Below are 22,350 nucleotides of genomic sequence, written 5' to 3'. Positions count from 1 at the left end.
GATTTATCATGATTAATCATTTCAACCCTAGATGTATCTCTTTGAAAACCAAATATTTTAAAGGAGGCCTAAGGATGTAAGAGAACTGTTTTATTTGGATGCTCACTTTCACCTGAGTTTACCAAAGTTATTACACAACTAAAAGATTCACTGAGTGTGAGCAAAGTTCAATGTTCCTTTCTTCACATTAACAATAAAAAGAGCTACTAGTTGTTGCATTTCCAGTTACAGTGTCCCTGAAACGTGCCTTCAAGTAACTTTTTGTTAACTCGACTGAAACAATGGCATTGTCCTCTGTCTAATTAATGTAACATTGTGAGTGAAAAGTGAAAGAAAAGGTGAAAACATCCATTGAGATGTCTAAATGTGATTTAAAGGTGGTTAAATAAGATATGCCAATATTTTTGTAAACATGCCATCATGTTCAGAAACCTTTCTGTTCCCTCTCACTGCTCTGGGTTAAGGTTAAAAACAACATGATGTCACGTCCCAGATGCACCAGGCTTTTGGTAGAGCACCGTTATGTTGTTACTGCATAAAGATAATTATATTCTGACCCTGAACATCAGCTTTGAAACAAAGTATTAAAGCAAAAATAGTCATGCATTGTTGAATTGCCACTGTTTTCTCATAAAGTTTAGTCATTGAACTTGAGTATTAAATTGTTTTCTAACAAGATTAAAAATATATTTGTCCTGGAGATTAGCATACATAAGTCTCCTCTTTTGGTGGTGGTAGGCGGGGGTGGGGGTGGATGGGGTGGGGGGCGCAGGCCAGCTGCAGCAGGCTTTGATCAGTGTATTGCAGCAACATCCAGGCTTGGCCTGGCCATCGAAGACCTGGGTGTGAAATTGCCCTGATGTCATCTCCCTTTCTTCACCGTCACCAGCTTTTAGTGGCTGTAATTATATTTCCGCCACAAAGCCCCTGTCCTCTTCATTCCATATTCCAAGTTTGACTAGGAAGCGTTTAGAGAACTATGGGCAAATCTCTCAGTGGGGGAGGGGGACTGGATGGGCAATCTTTTGTTTGGCTGAGACACAGGAGACATCAGTACTTTGTGATATGTACTTTTCTTTTCTCTACTCATCTGCCCTTTTCCTCTGCCTATTGGAGAGGTGAACTTTATGACAAGAGGATGTCTGAACTTTGGATAAATCAGTGTTATGTTTTTTAATTTGTATTTAACCAGGGAAAAGAGAAATGTGACTGAAATGTTCCCATACTCAGGAAATAAGACAAGTGTGCTTCTTTTAAGTATTACTAAATGAAACCTTGGATATATGTCAACAGACGAAGCGTCATGAATAAGCGGTGATTAACAAACCTCATTTCCATCTTTTCATAATTTTATAATGACTGCCTCAAAGGGTGGTTAAATCCTTTGGTAGTGAGAATGTTGGGTGTTTTTTTACCTTTTCATTCCATTTTTCTAATTTTGATGATAAAATGTTCAGTTATTCTATGTATTAAGTGTTTTATAGTTCTCTGAAATTAGGGTTTCTGTGAATTTAATGCAAGTAAAGGTGACAAAAATTCAAAGAAGAGACATTTAGGTGTAACAGCCACTGAATCTGGCAACAACTTTGTAACTTAGGATATTAAAGGACATCAGTGTTGCTTACAGAAAAATATGTAAAAAATAAAATCAAACTTTCAGTATAAAAGATGTCTTGTTTCATTGCTTAAACCTACCTATGCAAAATATATTATTTTATATTTCACTAAGCAATATTAATTCCATTAATTCCACACAGATGGATGCTTACACGCCTTTATTTCTATTATTTATGATATTCTGCTTACAGCTAATGAAAACAGTAGACATATATTATATTAGACCAAGAAAAAGTTTTTATATATAAATGTGAGTTTAATGAAAACTATGTTGAAACATATTTTCATCATATCTATTTATGAAAAGTACCTTAAAAGTATGTTAGCTGACCATGTGCCGCTGACAGGCTTTGCAAGAGTTTTAATACTTTGTAAACACATTTTGGGTGAAATTTTACTTGATAAATTAAGGTTACTTAAAATGGAAAATATTACATACTGTACAGAAGATTTGTTTTTTTAATAATTTACGTTCATTCTCCAAAAATCCAGCAGCTTTAGGGTGCTGTAGTGGCACAAGCCGTGTATGGAGGCCTTAGTCCTTGACGCGGATGTCACAGGTTCGATTCCCGGCCTGATGACCTTTGCTGCATGTCTTCCCCGTCTCTCATTACCTACTTTCCTGTACAACTTCTCTCAATTAAAAGCTGCCTAAGCCCCCCAAAAAAAGAAATCCACTAGTTTTTCACTCAAATGTTTAAATCGTTTCTAGGCTAAGAAGTTAGAGAGCAATTGATCCACATTCATGTATAAATAGCATTAATCTCTGTGTTTCTATGTTTTCTACAAAAATAGGATAACTTTAATTTTCAATAAAATACTAAATATTTAGTTTATGGCTGAGAAGGTAAAAATAGAGACATAATCAAAATAAAAATTGTTTTTGCATTTTTTTTGAAAATTATGATTTTGTTAGGCATGAAGACACTTTCAACTTGATGAATTTGGGCCACAAGGCAAAAAGTTTGGACTCCACAGCAGGAAGTCCTTACTTTGGGCTGGCTTCACTAAAGAACAACCAGTTTGAATAGATGCAACACACAGCGGCACTGAAAGTTGTTTTTTTTCCTTTTTTAACATATCCAGACTCTTATGGTCAGACCCTGCAATTTATCTCATATTAATTCTGCTTATTTTATGGCAACAATTCAAATAATCTTAGAAAGAAACATGGACATAACCTGCAAGTGTTCACACATTAGCATATAGTTAGATTCATGGTAGCTTATATCAGGCTCCTGTTTTGTTAATGCAGACCAACACATTTCTACTGTCCTCTCCAGGTTTATTATCATCAGACGCTAATTCCTCCCATCTTTTTGCTGAAGAAATTCTAAAAACTGATGCTGAAACCAAACAAAAAAATAAATAAATCCTCTTTTCTCCTCAAGAAATATGCTGTCGCTTACCTTAGAAAGTGGTTGGACATTAAAAAACTGCAAGCAGCAAACATTCGCTTCCAAATTATTTTAAAACTTAAATAAAAGCAGCAAAGTCTTCCAGTTTGCTTCTAGAACAGAGGCGTGAAGGAATAGAAAACAAGAAACTGCAAGAACAAGACTGACATGTTAAACATTGGAATGCTTTCTGACATCATTTTAAAAGCATGCTTCAAATGTAAACAGCAGCCTAGGCTTCATGTTTTTGCTGTATTATTCCTCCTGATTTATTAAAATTCCCAGTTGGAGCAGGATAGAGTAAAGATGTCAGATTTTGCCTGAGTGTCGTCATTTCCTGCTTTGCGTGGAAATATTTGGACCATCGTCCAGGTTCTGTGCCCCCATGCCCCAGCATACCCCAATATACCCCAGCATACCCCAACATACCCCAACATACCTCAATATACCCCAGCATACCCCAACATACCCCAACATACCCCTATATACCCCAACATACCTCAATATACCCCAGCATACCCCAACATACCCCAACATACCCCAACATACCCCAATATACCCCAACATACCTCAACATACCCCAACATACCCCAGCATACCCCAACATACCCCAACATACCCCAATATACCCCAGCATACCCCAATATACCCCAGCATACCCCAACATACCCCAATATACCCCAGCATACCCCAATATACCCCAACATACCCCAATATACCCCAGCATACCCCAACATACCCCAACATACCCCAGCATACCCCAACATACCCCAACATACCCCAATATACCCCAGCATACCCCAATATACCCCAACATACCCCAATATACCCCAGCATACCCCAACATACCCCAGCATACCCCAACATACCCCAACATACCCCAACATACCCCAATATACCCCAGCATACCCCAATATACCCCAACATACCCCAACATACCCCAGCATACCCCAACATACCCCAACATACCCCAGCATACCCAGCACCACCAACCCTTCAGCTGTCAGCCCCTGACAGTGCGTAGAAACTCGGCTCCCAGCCTTTTCTCCCAAGTCAAGAGCAGCTGAGTTCTTCAGTCAGCGACCGTTGGGCATTACTTCCACATACAAGCCAGCTAAGAAAGGAAATGCAGATGAGGGCCTCTGCAGCCATTCAGACCCCTGGCTGCTGCTGCTATCATTGCCAATAGAAAACACAGTGGATCTTCCTCTGGCCTTCATATTTCTGTCTGTGTCTCTTGTTTTCACTGCTCCCCTCCTCTGGCAGGTACATGTCACCCAGAAGTGAAGAGACAAGTGAAGTTAGGCATTTTCAGTGACTCTTTAGGAATAATTTAGCTGCTGGATTTGGCTTAGTAAGGAGGACATGTTGTTTTTGTTTAACTTCAACCAAACATGTCATCTGGTTCATCTTCAGGGTTGTTTCAATTTGCAAATATTTTTGTAATTCAACCAAGCCGAGATGACTGCCTCAAAAAGCAGAAGGAAAATCTGATATACGTGTTGCTAATATACATTTTTTTGTGTTATTTTCTATATCAGAAGTTAGATATGTCAGGTAAATGGATCATTTGAACCAGCAACTGATATAGGCCCTCATGACCTGTATGGATCCACACTTATTTGAAGAAAATCTGCTGTTATTTACATGATTGTTTGGGATTCAACACACATTTGGATTATTTACTGAAGAATATTTGTCAGCTGAATTTGACCACTGTGAAGCTCCATGATGTCTAATGGGCCAGATTTAAGAAAGGACTTATAGGGTCCTAGTAGCACAGGGCTGCAAAGTTGGGGGGCCCCAAAATTATTTTTTTGTGTACTGTGAATGTTTTACAAATATTTCACCTCATAATAAACTCATGGTCTCATTTTTCATGATGTATTTTTTAATGCTCTTGGATTTTTATTAATTCAAACATTCAGATATTCAAAAATCATGAAGTTACAGCACATGGATCAATCTGCCAGATGATTTTGATCGATTCTACTGACCTGTTTATCAGTGTAATTTGCAAAAGTAAAATATTTCCTGTCTTTCTTTTTCTTTGGATAGAGCAACAAAACTGACTCCAGTCCAGGAACCTTATTGTTCTGAATTGGTTCCTGCTCATACATTCTACTTACATGCCTTTGTTTCTATGATGCTTATTTAATAGATAATGCCTGCAAATTTTATAGGATTGTTTTTATTCTCTGATCTTCATTTTTGAAACAGCAGCAAGGATATGGTTCATTTGACCTGTGAAGACTTTTATGCTTGGAGCTTTTTACTCAATATTTTACCACTTATGGAAAATATTCATGTTCAGAGTAAAACATCAATTTAAGTTTTTATTCTACTTGCAAGAAATTGTATGAACTGAATGCGTATACGTATTGAATAAGTGAATCATTCAATCACTGAATTTTAAATTAGCACTTTAAACAAAGGAAATGCAAATGTACATATAGATATACTGTAGTTATTTCCATCTGAGGCAAATTTTCTGTGCATTTATAATTAAAGCTAAAACTGTTTGCAAAGTCAAGTCTGATGGACAGTTGCTTATTTTCATAAAATGTGTTCTGTATTTGGGCATAAAATAAAATATCTAAAAAGCCAGATCTGCATTGTTTATTTACACATCATCATGACATAAATTATTTACATGTTGTCTAAAAGGAGAATTTTATCAGAAATGGACAAAAACAACTGAAAACATAAAATCTTCATTAGGAAACAGAATCAATTTAAGGAAACAAAAATGTGGACTGCATTGTAAGGCTTACATTTGGTTTGGATTCATATTCATTGATCCGCCAAACGTTGCATTCAAAGACAGGTTTGTGTAGAAAAATAAATTATGTAAACATGTCAGAGCGTCTTTGCTCTGGATTCTGGCTGTGTTGGATATAAATAAGAGCGCATGATCCCACTTATTGACACCGATAGTTTGCTGGGAAATTGGGGGAACTGCGATAAGGCAGCACTGGAACCACAGATCCAAAGGCATTTCCGGTCAGGTCCATAAATGATTGAAAACCTAGAAAACTAGCAGCTCTGCAGGCGCCTGCTGCCAGATCAGCTCTACAATGAAACCTAGCTGAGCTTTGACTCACAAAGGAAAATGCAGCAACAGAACAGCTGGACAAACAGAAGGCCTACCATGAAGCAGCTGAGCTGTCTTTGGGTTCCAGCAGCCACGCTGTCAGCCGGTGGTTCTGGTCGGCCTGGAGCGCTCCGGGCCGGCCTTCTGCCTCAGCTGAGCCTTCAAGATGAAAGAACTCTACATCTAAAACATTTCAGGAGATTTGTCTGTGAGGCTGCAGCCCTGTCAGTCGTGCTTTAAACAGTCCAGCGCGCAGAACTGTGTGATGTCAGACAGCGGCGGTACCGGCCCAGGATGCTGGTGATGTGATGGCTTCAGTCGCTGTCGGAGTGGGCCTCCGCCTCCCGGCCGGCGGAGTGGTTGTACAGCCCCTGCGCCATCAGGTGCTCCGCCAGAGAGTTCTTCTTCCCGGAGGCCTTTTTAATCTTGGCCCGCTTGTTCTGGAACCAGATTTTGATCTGAGACTCGTTGAGGCTGAGCTCCAGGGCCAGGTTCTGCCTCCGCTGCTCGGTGAGGTACCGGTTCTTCTGGAACTCCGCTTTCAGCCGCTGCAGCTGCTCGGCACTGAAGGCCGTCCGGGGCCGCTTGTCCTCCTTGCTCGGGGTCGGGGCTTTCTTTGGTTTGCGGGATCTGGGCCCTTGTGTGGAAAAGAGAGAACAAAACACCAAAACATCCAGTTAACTCGTTTTCAAACTTTGTTGAAAGTTTTTGTGATTTAAACGGACAGAGAAAGGCGCTTTTCCCCAAGATGCGCGCTGAACTTCTTGACATGAACATCAGGGATTTTTCTTGTTCATTGGTTAATTATCTCAGGAACCAAACTTCAGAATGGAGGACGCGATTTATTCTGAGGCAATACCTCCTATTAAAGATGACTGCATCTTTAATAAGAAACTTTTAATATTTCCCCAAATCAGATTTGGATCACACGTTTTCTGTTTCCCCAAAATGTTTGGGGTTTATGATGAGGTTTGTTATTTCTGCTCCGTTGTCTGGACTGGTAGCAGACGGGCTGGGGGTCAAATGCCTGTCTGTTTTTATTATTCAGTATGACATAAAAGTTTAAAACTGGTTTTAAGAAAAAGAGAAAATCTAGAAAAAAAATCAACTGGATCAGACTGAATAAAAACAGAATGAAAACGACCGTCAGACATTTGATCAAACGGAGCAACAATAAATCCGAGCTGCAGATGAACTGTGGCCTTGTCTCGGCTCCTTTGGCCCGAACGTTTAAAGACTATTTTTCGTATTTTCGTGAACAAAATCAAACTACTTTTGCACCACTTGTACTTGTAGTTCTCCAAATGCTCAATGCATTCCGTTTTCATTGTTATTCCTCCTTTGGTTATTTTTAAAAAAATATGTAGAGGAAACACATCTTTGAATGCTGACAAAGAACACATGTGACGTGAAGCCAACTTTTCACTCAGACGAATTAAATGTAGCCGCAGATCAGCGGTCAGTTTTTCTTTCTTGCTTTCTAAAGGGAGATTTAAAATGTTTCAAGATTTTTGGTTTTCACGGCCCCTTCACTTTTTTACACCCCCCCCACTCCACCCCCAACTCTTTTGTTAGAAAAAAAAATGCAAATGGTAAAATAACAAAGAAGCGGGGGAACAATGACGTTAAACTTGGTTTTACTTCGGTATTTTATGTTTTTGACTGTGAAGCAATTTTTTCCCATTTCACTTTTATTTTAATAAAAAGCTTTGTGTCCACTTTGGTAGATTATTATGGTCAGAAAAATCAAAAGTCAAAAACCCAAGACCTGCAGAAAGCGTTCGTATCATGATGAATATGCTGCAAGAATCATAAATGATCTTCTTTCTATAAATGCTTCATGTTTTATTTTGATCACGGCTAAATAATTCTAATAATGTAATATTTATATGTTGGTGCAATAACGGCTAAGTCTTTGTTAAAAGTGCTCCGTTTTTTCTTTAAACTATTGTTTCTACTGTTCAGCTAATTTTAAAATATTCTCGATCATATTTCAAAGTTTAAATAAGATTTTATTTTCGTAGCCTTTCCCACAATTTCATCTGTTTTATTCATTTATTTTTATCGCAGATATAATATTACATTTTACAACTAAAATTCGCATTTTACTAAATGTATCTAAAATGATGTGATTGAGGGAACATTTTCCACCAACCTGATGAAGGCCGATCGGAGTACCTGGTACAATAAACCCAGGCCGGCCACAGCATCGGCTTGGCTGCTGGGGCCGCTGGAGCCGCCGGGGCCTCGCTGCTCTCGGGGCTGCGGCAGGAGATCCCTGAGTCGCAGGCTGTCAGCCCGGGGCCGCTCGCCTCTGACTCCGCAGGCTGGTGGTCGGACTTCCCCAAGCTGTCCTCCCGTCCTCCTGCCCTGCCGCGCTTTGAGTCCGTTTTGGAAGCTTTTCTCCCTGACGCCTCGCTCCTCTCCTCCAGCCCGTGTCCTCCCCGAACACATAATGTGCCTTTCTTTCTCTTTCGGCCAAAGTCCGGCCTTAAGATGTTGTCTATGTAGAAGTTGGTGACCCGGTCGGACTGCTGAATCCCGGGCTGCTGCAGCAGAGGCAGGATGGCCCGGTTGGACTCCTCTCCAGAGCTCTTTGGACGCTCAGGTTCTCCTTGAACATTTTCCTCCATAATGATGATGAGCTGAAGCTCCACAGAAAAAGATCCAAGTTTCTGATCAGTCTCTGTCTTCCTTCTAGCAATTAGCTGATGCCGTTGGAAAGAATGAAAAATAAAAATTCGACCAGAAGAGCAGGCAGTGTGTTTGCATCTGAGGTAAAAGTGTTCAGTTCTGAAAACGCGCCTGGGAATTTCGGCCCAGAACAATCCAGCTTTCTTTGTGATGAGAGCATCCCTCTCCTCTCTGCTCTCACTCCTTCACCCCACTGCAGCACAAACTACCTGTTACATTAAAATAAACGAACCAAAGTGTGAAAGCTGCAGACTCTTCCAGCTCAGTTACAGAAGCTTCCTGCTGCACTAAATCCTCTTGATGAAAATGCCGCTCAAATACTTCCACTAAACATTTTTGGGTCTGATTTCTGATTGGCTGCAGGACTCTGCGCTGACGTTGTATTACGGGCCTCACTAACACGTGTTTTTGACCAATAGATTCACAGAATATATATCATGTGGAATTCCCGGAATTCCCTTTTCTAATCAGTAGATTATGGCTGTGTTACATATACAGTCATATTCAATGAATATCGCTCGGATGACGCCTTTCTGCCGGGTTGCAGGTTTTCTCAGTTGCTTTGGTGGATTTCTCGAATCTTTTCCTACATTTACAAAACATTAAATGCATTTCTCAAAACAATTGGTATGAATCAAAACACCATGGATTACCTACAGAATCCAGTTTATTTCTCAAAATTCTTAGTTCATGTCTCAAAATGAAATATCTGTATAAATGAACATGTCAGAGATTCAGAATATGAAGTCCTCGTTTCATTGTGTTTGGATAAGACAGTCAGATTGATTAGTCATGTTGTCAGTGTTCTGCTAGACTTTTGATGACATGTATTGTAAATTGTAATTAGGCAGGTCAGAGACTGGACAAGATTCACATTTACACATTTAGAAATTGCTTTGGGTTTAAGTCAAATCTAATGGACATGTTACATATGTGCCCAAAAGAAAGAGAGAGAGGGAATGAAAGACTTAAGGTTGGAGGAGAAAGAAAGAGAGAAGACTTCTACACCTGCAGAAAGAGAAAAAAACATATTAATACACTGATCAATAACACAGAATTTTTATGAATGTATGAATGATAACAACAATTTTTTTTAGAATGTATTAAAGGTCGCAGGTGTTATTCACAATAGACAGATAGTTTTAATAAACCCCATGCAAAAGTCTAATTTAGAGCCTCATCACACAAAATGGTTTATAAATCTATAAACCACTGAGTCCAGTAGGGGGAGATATTGTTAATGTCCTAGTTAATTATCTGCAGAGTTGCGTAGTAACTAGTTACTTGAGTAACTTTTTTGGAAAAATGTACTTCTAGGAATATTTTTATAATGCTGTACTTTTTTGAGTACTTTTATTATGAAGTCGCTACTCTTACTTGAGTAACATTTCTGGATTCTCTGCCCACTGAGAGTAACTTCACTGAATGAACCAAAAATTCACCAGACACAGACACACCTGCAGTCTTCATTAAAGTTTCAGAAGTTTTTTTTTATTGATAGAAACTAGTTTGGAAAAAAATAATTATTTTACCTAATTTTATTATAATTTTGTTACTTATATGGATTATTTTAATTTTCATCATAAAGATACCAACATTTCCACTAAACTTTATTTTGGTTCATCTGATTGTATAATTTTTAAATATTAAATGAGTGTTAATTTAATCAGTTACTCAGTACTTGAGTAAATATTTTACCAAATACTTTATAGTAAAAAAGCAAGATGCTGCAGATCCTCTATCAGTCTCTTGTTGAGAACATCATCTCTTCAGCCATCATTTGTTGGGCAGCAGCATCAGAACCAAGGACTTGAAAAGGCTCAACAGGCTGATAAAGAATGCTGGTTCTGTTCTGGTTCTGTTCTGTTCTGGTTCAGTTCTGGTTCTGGTTCTGTTCTGGTTCTGTTCTGGGGATGACTGTGGAACCTCTGGAGATGATGATTCAAAGAAGGATTCTTCATAAAATCAATAAAATTATGGACAACCCTGACCATCCTCTTCAGGAGACTGGCTTGAGAAAACAGAGAATCTCCAGTCAGAGGTTTCTTCAGATTCGCTGTAATACAAACTGCTACAGGAGATCTTTCCTGCCAACAGCCATCAAGATCTACAATAACTCTTTGAAGAATCTGAATTCATGAGTTACAACATTTAGTTTTACTTTGAAATAAATAAAGTATTTTGAATTTGAATTTTTACTCTTACTTGGGTAATTTCTTGGAAGGCTGCTTTTTACTTTTACTTGAGTTAAGATATGTTGAAGAGTGCTACTGTGGCTTGGCTAAAATAGTTGGATACTTTGCCCACCTGAATATCTGGTTTCCAGGTATCACAATATTACATGAAATTGTTTATGGCTGAAAATGAGTGAAGGGGCTTAAGAAATCTTTCATGACAGTAAACATTAATGATGAGTAAAATAAAAGCACACAATGCTTTTACTTTGGCATCATTTAGTCAGGGCTGCGATTGGTTGAAAGGTCTTGCTTTGATGGTTTGGTTAGTTCTCCAGTATCATTTGAGCTGCCATGGTGACAAATTCAGGTAAGATCAGCTTCTATTTACAGAAAATGCCAAAATGACACTATGATGAGCCACTGTTCTCATCCCCTGAGCAGCTCAAAAAAGGAACCATTTTGTTTGCAAATCTCTGTGGTGCAAAGCAATGTAGTTCAACCAATATTTGCTTATGGGGTTTACTTCATTTATATTTAATGCTGCATCCTGTTACTGGATGACTGGATGTCTCACAGTGAAGGCAGACAATGAAAAATGAGAGCAATAAGTGTTCCTTGTTTGAACAGTGATTCTTTTCAGTTTTGTGGACTTTATGTGGAAGTCCTTTTATTAAATAATAATTCCATAGATAAAGCATTTCGAGACAGTGCAGTTGAAAGAGTACAGCTCTGTTAGCTGACATGCTGTTTGTTCTCACATGTGGTCTGAGTCAGCAGGCAAGCAGAGGTCATCTTCCTGCTGTCTGTACAAAACCTCTCAGAGGGGAAACTTCCTGTTCCTCTTAGTGTTCGCTCTACATTCAGGAGTCATGGAAATGAAGCCGAGGTGTAAATTCAACTGAGACTCTCTCCAGCCTACCTGCTCCATCTAATCACCACGATTGAACCAGTCATCCTTCATCAGATGACACAAGGTCCTGTTTCAGTAAACTAATGGAAGCTTATTAAAATAAATCAGTGTCTTCAGCAGGATTTGTTTTGTTCCTGTTATTTGAAGAGGCCCAGTCTACAGTCAGTCCACCTGCTCAGGATTTCTATCCTTGAGCAGGACAGGATCCTGTTTGCTGTCAGAAAAAATGTCTTAAGAAAAGTTGTTAGTTTTCAGATATTAGCTCACACAAGCTGCAACAGTTAGCATTTTTCACCAGCAAAAAAGCAGAAAATTATGAAATGTGTTTGAGAGCTAGGAGCTGGAGTATAATATAAATCTATGTGAAGCAAGGGTTCATTTTAATCTAAATCTGTGTTTACACAAAGTCAGAAAACTAGTCACTTCTTGCAGAACCCTCTTCTTGGTCCCGATCACACCATTCTGGTCGTGGCCCTTCACAGCAGGTAGAGAGGGCCTGGAGCTGGCTCATTGCTATCACTTACTGCTTTAATCCTTCTGCTCACTGTGCCGTGGATAAGCCCGGAGTGAAAGGGGCCCGCAGGGCCACACAGACTAACTTCACAGACTCCAGTGGAGCTTGGCTTCCCTGGCTGCTGGTCAGTCCTGCATGAGTACACAGGACTGCTTTCTGAATAAGGGAGGTTTCGCTCTGTCGCTTTTTTAATTTTAAAACTTATTCTTGTCTTTCTGCAGCTGCAGGACATTCTAATGTGTTTAGGAAATGCTGGGTGAACGATACACTGGATAACATGGACCTGATGCGTACTCTTACTCCATGAAGTGGGGTTATGATGAGAGGTTATTATCAGTCAGTATCTTCCCTGCTGCAACAAGGGTTTGAATTGAGCTTTCTTTCAATTAGTCAAACATTTGAACATTTTGATGTTTGCAACTGTTTTGCAACAATAATGTACTGGTTTGTCCTTGAATAACTCTTACTAAAAGACATGGACAATTATTGAAGTTAATGGTTTTAATCAAAATTTAAAAATGAATCACTACCTGATGATCAGATATTCATAGCCAAACAGTTCTTACTCTCACTTATAGTTTCATGATTACCTGCCTGGTGGAGTGTGATATTACAGAACAAAAAAAGGTGAATTTTCAAACTCTAAGCCCGATTTATAGAATAAGTTCTCTCCAAAATATAAAAATTGATCAGTGACATTCAAATGAACACAAAATAATAAGAACCTAATCAAGCTGACTAAAAAAGTAAAAAGGTGAACGAATAACAAATATGAACTATTAATAACAAAATAAATAAATAAACAATGAAAAACAACAGTTCAGCTTTGATATGTATTTTTCAAAATCCGATGTGTGTTATGAGGGAATTTAGTTCCCAGATCAGCTTCCCATCTGACAAGGATCACCAGCTGACATGTGTTCAAACTGCAGCTACAAAACTAAGCAGAAATATACTCCAAAAATATACAAAGGTTTAATGTGGGCAAAAAAGGGACATGTTTTGGCTACATGTCGTCTCAGCTTGTTACAGACAAGCAATGAAAGAACAGAGAGATTAAAGTTCCTCTAAGCCAATCAGAGACAAGCTGGACAATCAGGCCCCAAAAAAGAAACATCTGTGACAAATGAAAATAATATGCAACATTCAACACCAACTGATCATTATCAGTTGGTGTTGAATGTTGCATATTATTCTGCAACATTCATGTCTGTAAAGAGACATTAATCTGTCTGGTTTCCAAGGATCACCAGCTGACATGTGTTCAAACTGCAGCTACAAAACCCAGGAACCTTAAAGGTTTACTGTCTGTAAAGAGTGGATCTCTGATTGGCTTAGATGCCAAAGACCCCTCCCACCCCGGACACCACCATAAAAACACAATTTCTACCCAAGAGCTGTTTTTACCCTGAACACAGCTAATCCATCTATAAACTGATCATTTATTTATTTTTCTTAATGTCTCAGTTGTTCTGTATTTCTACAATATTTTTATTGACATATACTTATTATTCTATTCAATTATTCGACTTCCCTTTGAAAGGTGCTGTTTTATAATTTCATTGGTCTTTCTTCGTGCACAATGAGAATAAAAGGAATTCTGACTCTTACTGTGAACCATTCCAACGAACAGCTTCTAATTGTTCTAAGAAGGATGTGGTTAGAGTGAATCCAAAACTGTGTTTTTTTTTGACATAATGGATCAGAATGGATCCTACTGGACTGAGTCAAGGTATTCATCAAATAATGCTGGGTCCTCTTCTCTCCCTCTTCATACTGCTGCATTACTGTGCTACACCCAAAACCTCTACGCTTTCTTGTTCAGGTTTTCTTAATTAATCTCTGTTGCAATAAATCCTTTGGGTAAACATTGCATGTGGCAAATGAATCCATTCTGATCACACAAAGCCAGAAACAAAGAAACCGTCTTTAGCTACCAGAAGGATACGTGTGATAGACGGCAGAGTGAACATTTCATTGTCACCTAGACTTGAGTGATTTAAGATGTTTGTGTCCCAACCTGACTCTCCAAGGTTATTTTACTGTGATCAACACCTTTGGTTTATAGTTCACAAACTTCAATTCAATTTATTTATGTCATCACAAAAATATTAATTTGACATTTGATAAAGCAGATGTTATTCACATTGAAGTAAATCAAATGTCTTTGTTTTGTAAATATTTAATAATATCAGTTGCATGAGACAGGATTGCTGTTTCACTGGTGGGTTCCTTCAAAAAATGACCATCAGTAGCAGTAGTTCTTCTGCGCTTTAGGAACACATGATGATTCTCTGGAAATGTCCCATGTCTGGATTCTTCCCAGCTCCACAATTCACATTACTTCTGTGTTCTAACAGTTCCTGAAAGGTCAAGGTGAGGATCATAACGGTTACTAAACAGCTCTGATTGATTCCAGGCCTTTTTTAAGGGTCCTTTGATGTAATTTGAACATTTTATAACAACACAGTTTAGCCCTGCAGTGATTTGAAGTGTTTGTATTGTTCTGGGTAGCTGCTCTCAGAAGAAGGAAGGGCAGTTATTCCAGGGCACAGAGCCAGACAGCCGAGGTGAATGAACAAGAAGGAACAGAGAAGACAGCTTGGTGGGGCTGGGGATGGAGGGGGGAAGGCAGAGGATGCAGACTGCTGAGATGGGATGAGGACTGCCTGGACTCAAATGTTGCTTCAAGGACTTCTTCCATCATGTGTCAGAGTCCTGGAGAGAGAAACTTGCTGACAGCAGGAAAATCCACTCAGTCCGGTCAAATATCTCTTGCAGATTTTCTGCAGGTCGTGTCAGAGTCAGTGACTGACTGGAGAAGAATATCAGACTGTGTGACAAACTGGAACTAAGATCTCACAAGTTTGAACGAGTGAGGTGACGATCTACCATCACTGATGATGCCCCCACACACCTCCACCAGCACCACACCCCCCCACTGGGCTCCTTCTGGAGAAACAAGAGGTATTAGCCCAGCCTCTGTTTGAAGATTACAGTTAAATCAAAGTTTCTATAGTAAATAAAATACCTCCAAAAGGTTTAGTTCACTAATTCAACTCATAAAGTAAAACTCATATATTTTATCCATTAACTTCATAGTGATGCATTCAAAACATGTTTCTATACATCTTGAAGGCTAATATTATATATGAAAAAGATATTAACCTTGAATTGTGAACTTACTAAATGTGTATCCAGATACTGTACTGTATATGTACAGTACATGCACGTGGTCTGGGCTCCTTTTGCTTGAGTTACTGTATTAATGTGGTGTGGCATGGAGGGGGTCAGCCTGTGGTTCAGCTGACTCTCCTCTTTTCCTTCAGTCTTTGGTTTCTGACTGCGGCTGCAGTCAGCACCTTGTGAATCTCCCCAAACTCTCAAATGGTTTTTGCTTCACAATCCCATCGAGGCTGCAGTTATCACGGTTACTTGTGCCCCTTTTTCAACCACGCACTTTCCTTCCACTAAACCTTTCGTAGCAAGCTGTGGACAAAGAACTCTGTGAACTTCTTTAGCAATGACAGTTTGAGAGCTATGGTCATTGAGGATGGAGAGCCTCTGTTGGACTGTCATCAAATCAGAAGATTTCTCTTTGATTATGTAGACTAAGGTTCTCAGTTTATGATCAACTGAATTTATGGTTTTCATTAGCTGTCAGCCATAATCAGCAAAATGAACACAAAGACTTTACACTGTCAATTAACACTGACTATAAAAATAACTAATGAAATCTAATATTGATTATCTAGTGTTGAGCGTTTTATTATTGATATATTCTAGCACATTAAATGTTTCCCCCAGTCGTTTCCATAAATGGTCAACTTTCATTCAGATGAATGCTTTTAAAAACATTCATCTGAAGTTTTTCTCTCCACACCTGTGAGCTTCTACCGCCATCTGTTGGTTGTCATGACTCACAGCAAGTGTTTTCATGTGGCTGATCTGCTCTCCAGCCCAACTACACCAATGTAACATTTAAACTAAATTGTGTTTTTAAATCCTGTTAAATTAAAACAGGTTTAAATTAAAACAACTAATCTACAGTTGGCCTTTCAGGGAGGATTTTCTGATTTAGGGTACAGCAAACTTCACAGATTACTAAGTATTTGGCTTTGCATTAAAGTTTGGGTCTGCAACTTGCAATGGCTCCTAAGACCTTCCAGAATGGCTCTTGATAACGTACATGTAGAGGTGCTGGTCATAAAATTAGAATATCATGAAAAAGTTGAAATGTCAGCAATTCCAGTCAAAAAGTGAAACTTGTATTTTATATTAATTTGTTACACAAAGACTGATATATCTCAAATGTTTTTCTTTTAATCTTGATGGTTAAAATTGACAACTAATAAAAACCATAAATTCCTTATCTCATAAAATTAGAATATTACTTAAGACCAATACAAAAAAGGGATTTTTAGAAATGTTGGCCACCTGAAAACTGAGCATGTGCAGCACTCGGTACTTAGTTGGGGCTCCTTTTGCCCAGATTACTGCAGCAATGCGGCGTGACGTGGAGTCCAGCAGTCTGTGGCTCTGCTCAGGTGCTATGAGAGGCCAGGTTGCTCTGATAGTGACCTTCTGCTCTTCTGAATTGTTGGGTCTGATGTATCACATCATCTTCCTCTTCACAATACGCCAGAGATTTTCTATGGCATTAAGGTCAGGTGAGTTTGCTGGCCAGTTAAGAACAGGGATGCCACGGCCCTTAAACCAGGTCCTGGTAGCTTTGGCTCTGTGTGCAGGAGCTAACTCCTGTTGGAAAATGAAATCTGTATCTCAATAAGGTTGGTCAGCAGCAGGAAGCCTGAAGTGCTCTAAAACGTCCTGGTAGGCGGCTACGTTGACCTTTAACCTCAGAAAACACAGTGGACGGACACCGGCAGATGACATGGCAACCCAAACTGTCACTGACTGCGGAAACTTTGACTGGACCTCAAGCAACGTGGATTCTGTGCCTCTCCTCTCTTCCTCCTGACTCTGGCGCCTTGATTTCCAAAGGAAATGAAGAATTCACTTTCATCAGAGAGCATAACTTTGGACCACTCAGCAGCAGTCCAGTCCTTTTTGTCTTTAGTCCAGCTGAGATGCTTCTGATGCTGTTTCTTGTTCAAGAGTGGCTTGACAAAGGGAATGTGACAGCTGAACCCCAGGTCCTGGTATGTCTGTGTGTGGTGGTTCTTGAAGCTCTGACTCCAGCTGCAGTCCACTCTCTGTGAATCTTCCCCACATTTTTCAATGGGTTTTGTTTCACAATCCCCTCCAGGGTGCCGTTATCCTGATTGCTTGTCCATTTTTTTCTACCACATCTTTTCCTTCCCTTCATCTCTTTATGAATGTGCGTGAACATAGAGCTCTGTGCACAGCCAGATTCTTTAGCAATGACCTTTGTGTCTTACCCTCTTGTGAAAGGTGTCAAAGGTCATCTTTTGGACAACTGTCAAGTCAGCAGTCATCCCCATGATTGTGTAGCCTACAGAACTGGACTGAGACAATTTAAAAGCCTTTGCATGTGTTTTGAGCTAATTATCTGATTAGTGCGTAGCACCCGGGGTCTTCAATACTGAACCTTTTCACAATATTCAAATTGTCTGAGATACTGAATTTGGAGTTTTCATTAGTTGTAATAAACATTAAAGAAATAAACATTTGAAATGTATCCATCTCTATGTAATGAATGAATGTAATATACAAATTTCACTTTTTGAATGGGATTACTGATTCAAATAAACTTTTTCATGATATTCTAATTTTATGACCAGCATCTGTAAGTGCAGGTTTCATATTTTCACTGAATTTCATTGACAGAGTGACTCAAAAATATGTTTTTGATATATTTTCTTCAGGTAGAAACTATGTGGAGTTCTTTTTTCATTTGAAACAAACCTCACAGTGTGTATCCATCCTATTTTACCAAAAGTTCTGTTGCTTTTCTATTTTAAAATATAAGAGAAATAAAATGGGGCTTCTTTAAAAATTTCCTACAGTGAATATCTCTATAGAAAATAAGCTATCTGTAGTTAACAATGCTAAATGTGGAAGAGACTCCATAACAGTAATCTGATTACTGACAGAATTTGAGAACTAGAGAGAACAATACTTCATAAAAAATATACATACGTTTTCAGTTTACAAAATGAAAATTAAGTATAGTTTGTGAAACACACAAAACTATACTTTGTGTGTGTAGTTTGTACCAAATGGTACCAAATGGTATGCCTACACCAACATAATTATTTGGGGTATTAGAAATAGTTACATGGAAAAAACAAGACAAACATGTCCAGGTGTGTGTGAAGATCAGCAGGTGTGTGTTCAGCTTCAGTCAGGTTTTGTAGAATGGAGAGCTGTGCAGTACTGCAGCGGAACATCCAGACCCACAACAGGCCCCACCACGCTCAGCCATGACAGCACATAGTTCACTGGCCTGTTGGCATGGAAACATACAAGTCAATGAGTTAAAATGGTTTCAAACTGATGAAACCACATTATTATAAAGGAAACTGAAAGCTTTTATTCTTTGATCATTACTTGGCCTCATATTGAAATATTTCCTATAATAAGTCCCCAAAATAAATGTTCCTAAAACCAGTCAGTCTGAAAATCAGGGCCTTGTACAGGTCTGAAAACTCCCACTACACTTCATTAGTATTACATTTACTCACTTAGCAAAGGTGTTAGGACTTTTGTTTTAATAACAACAGCAACATATCTTATCCTGACTGAAGTTCCTGCAGGTCACCTTCAATATGCTGCAGTCCATCAAGAAAGCTCAAGCAACACTCTGACACCACATGCACTTAAACATATGCAGCTTTATGATCTGATTCAACATGAACAACTACAGGATTTATTAAAAACACATCTTGCATCACATTTTCTGTTTTATTATTGAAAGGTTTAAGGACGTTTGATGCAAACCAGGATTTCATCTCAGCTGAGCAGGAAGTGAGGGAGGAGGGTGGAAGTGAGGAGTTTGGTAAAGTGGACAGGAAGAACAGGGCATCATCAGCGTAATGTCATCATCTTAGTCGTTCTTAAGCAGTGGGTCTTTCTTGGATTGAGAACTAGGAACTAGGTCATACCTACCTGCCTTGATCTGGAGCAGCCTGCAGCACAGGTCCCATGAACTCCTCTGTTCTACATGGGTGAAAGAAAAAGAACGGCTGGCCCAGCAAGGGGTGCTCCTGTCACACACACCAAGAAAGAGGTTTCAGCAGAGCTTCACAGAGACCCCTGGGCACCAGGAGGAGGTTGGGAGTTCCTACCTGCTGACTTATTGCATTAAGAGGGCAGTTCTGAAGACACAGCCTGTAGTTTGGGTGGATGGTGCTCCACATCTCCTCTAATGCCAGGCTCCTCCCCTCTGAGACAAGAACAGCAAAAACGCATAAAGCACTAAATTAGACCCAAGGTGAAATGTAAATCCTCTGCAACACACATTATTTGCCATTCTCTGTTCACAAATAACTGCACCTCAGTAGGCCGGGAAGTCACACTCCTGAAGTGACCCCTCTGTCTCTGCTCTGATGCAGGACGGTGATGAGTCTGTGTACAGTCAGGAGCTGGACTGTGCTGCTTTCTGCCAGGCAGGCAGTCAGACAGAAACATTGTGCAGATTTACTTTTAGCTGGTTGGCTCCAGCTGAGGTAGAACAGAGTTCAGACAGATGGCGGCACAGACTAGCAGGAGAGCTAACAGCTAGCTGCTGGAGTCATGAAGGGTTCAAAGTCAGCAGAGGTACAGTTGTGAAGAGTGAAGTGGTTGATGATGCTCAAGAGAAAATCTAGAGCTCAGACTAGCTGGTCAGCTAAAACCAGCTAAATCACAAGCCTTGGATAACAGTCCAGTTACTGCAATGATTCAAGAACCTTTTGAAGACCCACAGAGTGTCTGTTAGCTTCTATCTACATTTCTATGGCAACCCTGTTGTCTCTGACAGAACCTGACTATTGATCTTCCTATGAAGTAGCTTATTTACACATGAACTGCATCACATGTAAATTCTTTGATCTGCCAGTTGCATAAACATAATAAAAAATATATATTGCAGATAAAGTAACAGAGCTACTCCAACAAGCTACCACTCTTGTGGCAGCTTGTTGTCACAAGAGTGGTAGTTCTGAGAGCTGCTCTTTAGGTTCTTATGACAGAATGGAGATCTGCTTTGTGCCTGTAGAAAATAAAATCTTGTGCCATTTTCAGTTTCTTTACATTTACATCCCAAACAGCAAGTTCAAAAATAATGTAATATGTTACATTCAAAGAAAGGGCTGAAAACTAAAATCATTACTGCCATCATTTCCTATGTCTTCATCATGCCTGCTTCTGTACTGCAGATGACTTTCCTCTGGCTACTCCAGTCAGCACAGACCGACCCGCTTCTGTGGGGAGCCTGATCTGATCCAGGATGGTGATGATTTGATTCAGCTGGTGTTCACATCAAACTGATGCTTTGATAGTGAATGGAGTTATTACAACAAGCTTTAATACTCTCCTTATAAATGACAAAAAATAATGTTTGACTTTCCCTTCAGAGGCTAGGGAGGGGGCTGTTTCTGGCAGGAATAACCAGGCACTCTTATAGAACCTTTAATTGTATGAAAACTCTAAACCTTTAATCAAAAAATGACTTTGCTTCCTAAAAATGTCAACTTAATGCTAAAAAGCAAAGTGAATGTAAGATGCTGCTTTCTGTGTGACTAACCCAAAGTGAACGCTCTGAAATACAGGACAGGAGCTCCGTAGCTGCAGGAGAACAGGATGTGATACTCGTACTGAAGCACCAGGCTGCTGCTGTTAGTCACTGTGTAGCTACCAGCATCTTCTTCTTCAGCTCTGAGGAAGTCAGAACCAGTGGAGGCAGCTGGGTCCTGCTGTGAAAGAGCAGACACAGTGGAGCTCAGTATGTCTGACTCTGTGATCGTTACATACTCCAAAGTAAAACAAGTATTTACTTCTTCCTTTTCATGTCCAGTAGAGTCACACAGGGTCTGTGGCTGTGGGTGGGAACTAAACCCCTTCTGGTCATGAAGTGGACCCCAGTCACTAGGAACTGACCTTAGTGCAGTCTTTCTGAGGTAGCCCTCTTCTGAGCCCTGCAGTCATATTAAGAAAATACCATAATACCTTTTAACTCTCCAGCTGTGTGCGCAGTGACAGAGGAAGTACACACCTCCTCACCTGAACCGCTTCCCAGCTCCAGCCATCCCCCAACTGGTCAGAGCGCTGAAGGAGCAGCTGGCAGGACAGACGGAACTGCTCCTCATCCAGGACACTGCAGCTCATCTCTGACAGGACGAGACATGGAGAGAATGAGGGACTACACACACACACACGTCCCCCCCCCCCTACACACACACACAGAAAACCACATTCAGACTAAAACCACAAAAGATATAGTTTGGAATGACAGTCCTGGCAAAACGGATTAAACAAAGCTGCAGTTACACTGGAGTTAGCGCAGTTATATGTTGTAAAAATATGTCGAAAAGTTCTGGTTTAAACTTTTGGACCATCTTCTCTACTAACAAACTAGATTCCAACATCTTGTTATACTTTCACAAAACGAGTACATACCTCGGATCCCGTGGAGTCGCTAGTTTGTTGACCAGCAGAGTGTCGGAGATTTAGCGCCGCTCCAGATCCTTCAGAGGCCGCGAGCAGAACAAGCAGCTTATTGCTACAGCTAACTAACTCTGACTACACTGAAGAACATTATAGAGTCTGGCTTAAAAGGAAGAGAAATCTCTACATTTTCAAGCAGGAATTTCTTTTTAGAGAGAAAGAGAGAGATAGAGATCTTCTTCTTCTTCTTGCCATTGTAGTAGATCGCAAACAACTTTCAGGTGTATACCGCCACCTACTGTACACGAGTGTGTAGCATTACTACTTTACATCTATGAAATTCCATTTTTAACTTCGTATTATGAAGAAAATAAATA

The 22,350-nt window shown here is 39.7% G+C and overlaps 2 protein-coding genes across 4 annotated transcripts; both read right to left on the bottom strand.

Annotated features, from left to right (window-relative positions):
* Nucleotides 1-5,653: 5,653 nt before the first annotated feature.
* Nucleotides 5,654-9,116, bottom strand: LOC102219537 (homeobox protein engrailed-2b-like). Its single transcript, XM_005814420.2, has 2 exons — nucleotides 8,264-9,116; nucleotides 5,654-6,745 (listed from the first exon to the last, which is right to left on the bottom strand). The coding sequence occupies exons 1-2, from the start codon at nucleotides 8,739-8,741 to the stop codon at nucleotides 6,423-6,425; spliced, it is 801 nt and encodes a 266-aa protein (XP_005814477.1). The 5' UTR covers nucleotides 8,742-9,116; the 3' UTR covers nucleotides 5,654-6,422.
* A 4,240-nt stretch (nucleotides 9,117-13,356) lies between these two features.
* atg10 (autophagy related 10) lies at nucleotides 13,357-22,236 on the bottom strand. Of its 3 annotated transcripts, none has more exons than XM_005814419.2 (7): nucleotides 21,986-22,236; nucleotides 21,590-21,696; nucleotides 21,364-21,504; nucleotides 21,114-21,282; nucleotides 19,675-19,772; nucleotides 19,496-19,593; nucleotides 13,357-18,833 (listed from the first exon to the last, which is right to left on the bottom strand). In XM_005814419.2, exons 2-7 carry the CDS (start codon nucleotides 21,692-21,694, stop codon nucleotides 18,728-18,730), a joined length of 717 nt encoding a protein of 238 aa, XP_005814476.1. In that variant the 5' UTR covers nucleotides 21,695-21,696; nucleotides 21,986-22,236; the 3' UTR covers nucleotides 13,357-18,727. The 3 variants fall into 3 exon arrangements, with proteins under 3 accessions (XP_005814476.1, XP_023191602.1, XP_023191603.1); XM_023335834.1 differs by having other exon boundaries at nucleotides 18,753-18,833; nucleotides 19,492-19,593; XM_023335835.1 differs by having other exon boundaries at nucleotides 18,756-18,833; nucleotides 19,500-19,593.
* Nucleotides 22,237-22,350: the final 114 nt, after the last annotated feature.

Source organism: Xiphophorus maculatus, chromosome 6, assembly GCF_002775205.1.
Source record: "Xiphophorus maculatus strain JP 163 A chromosome 6, X_maculatus-5.0-male, whole genome shotgun sequence".
NCBI lineage: Eukaryota > Metazoa > Chordata > Actinopteri > Cyprinodontiformes > Poeciliidae > Xiphophorus > Xiphophorus maculatus.
The sequence above is the reverse complement of the archived record's forward strand: the minus strand, read 5'-3'. Positions and strand labels throughout refer to the sequence as shown.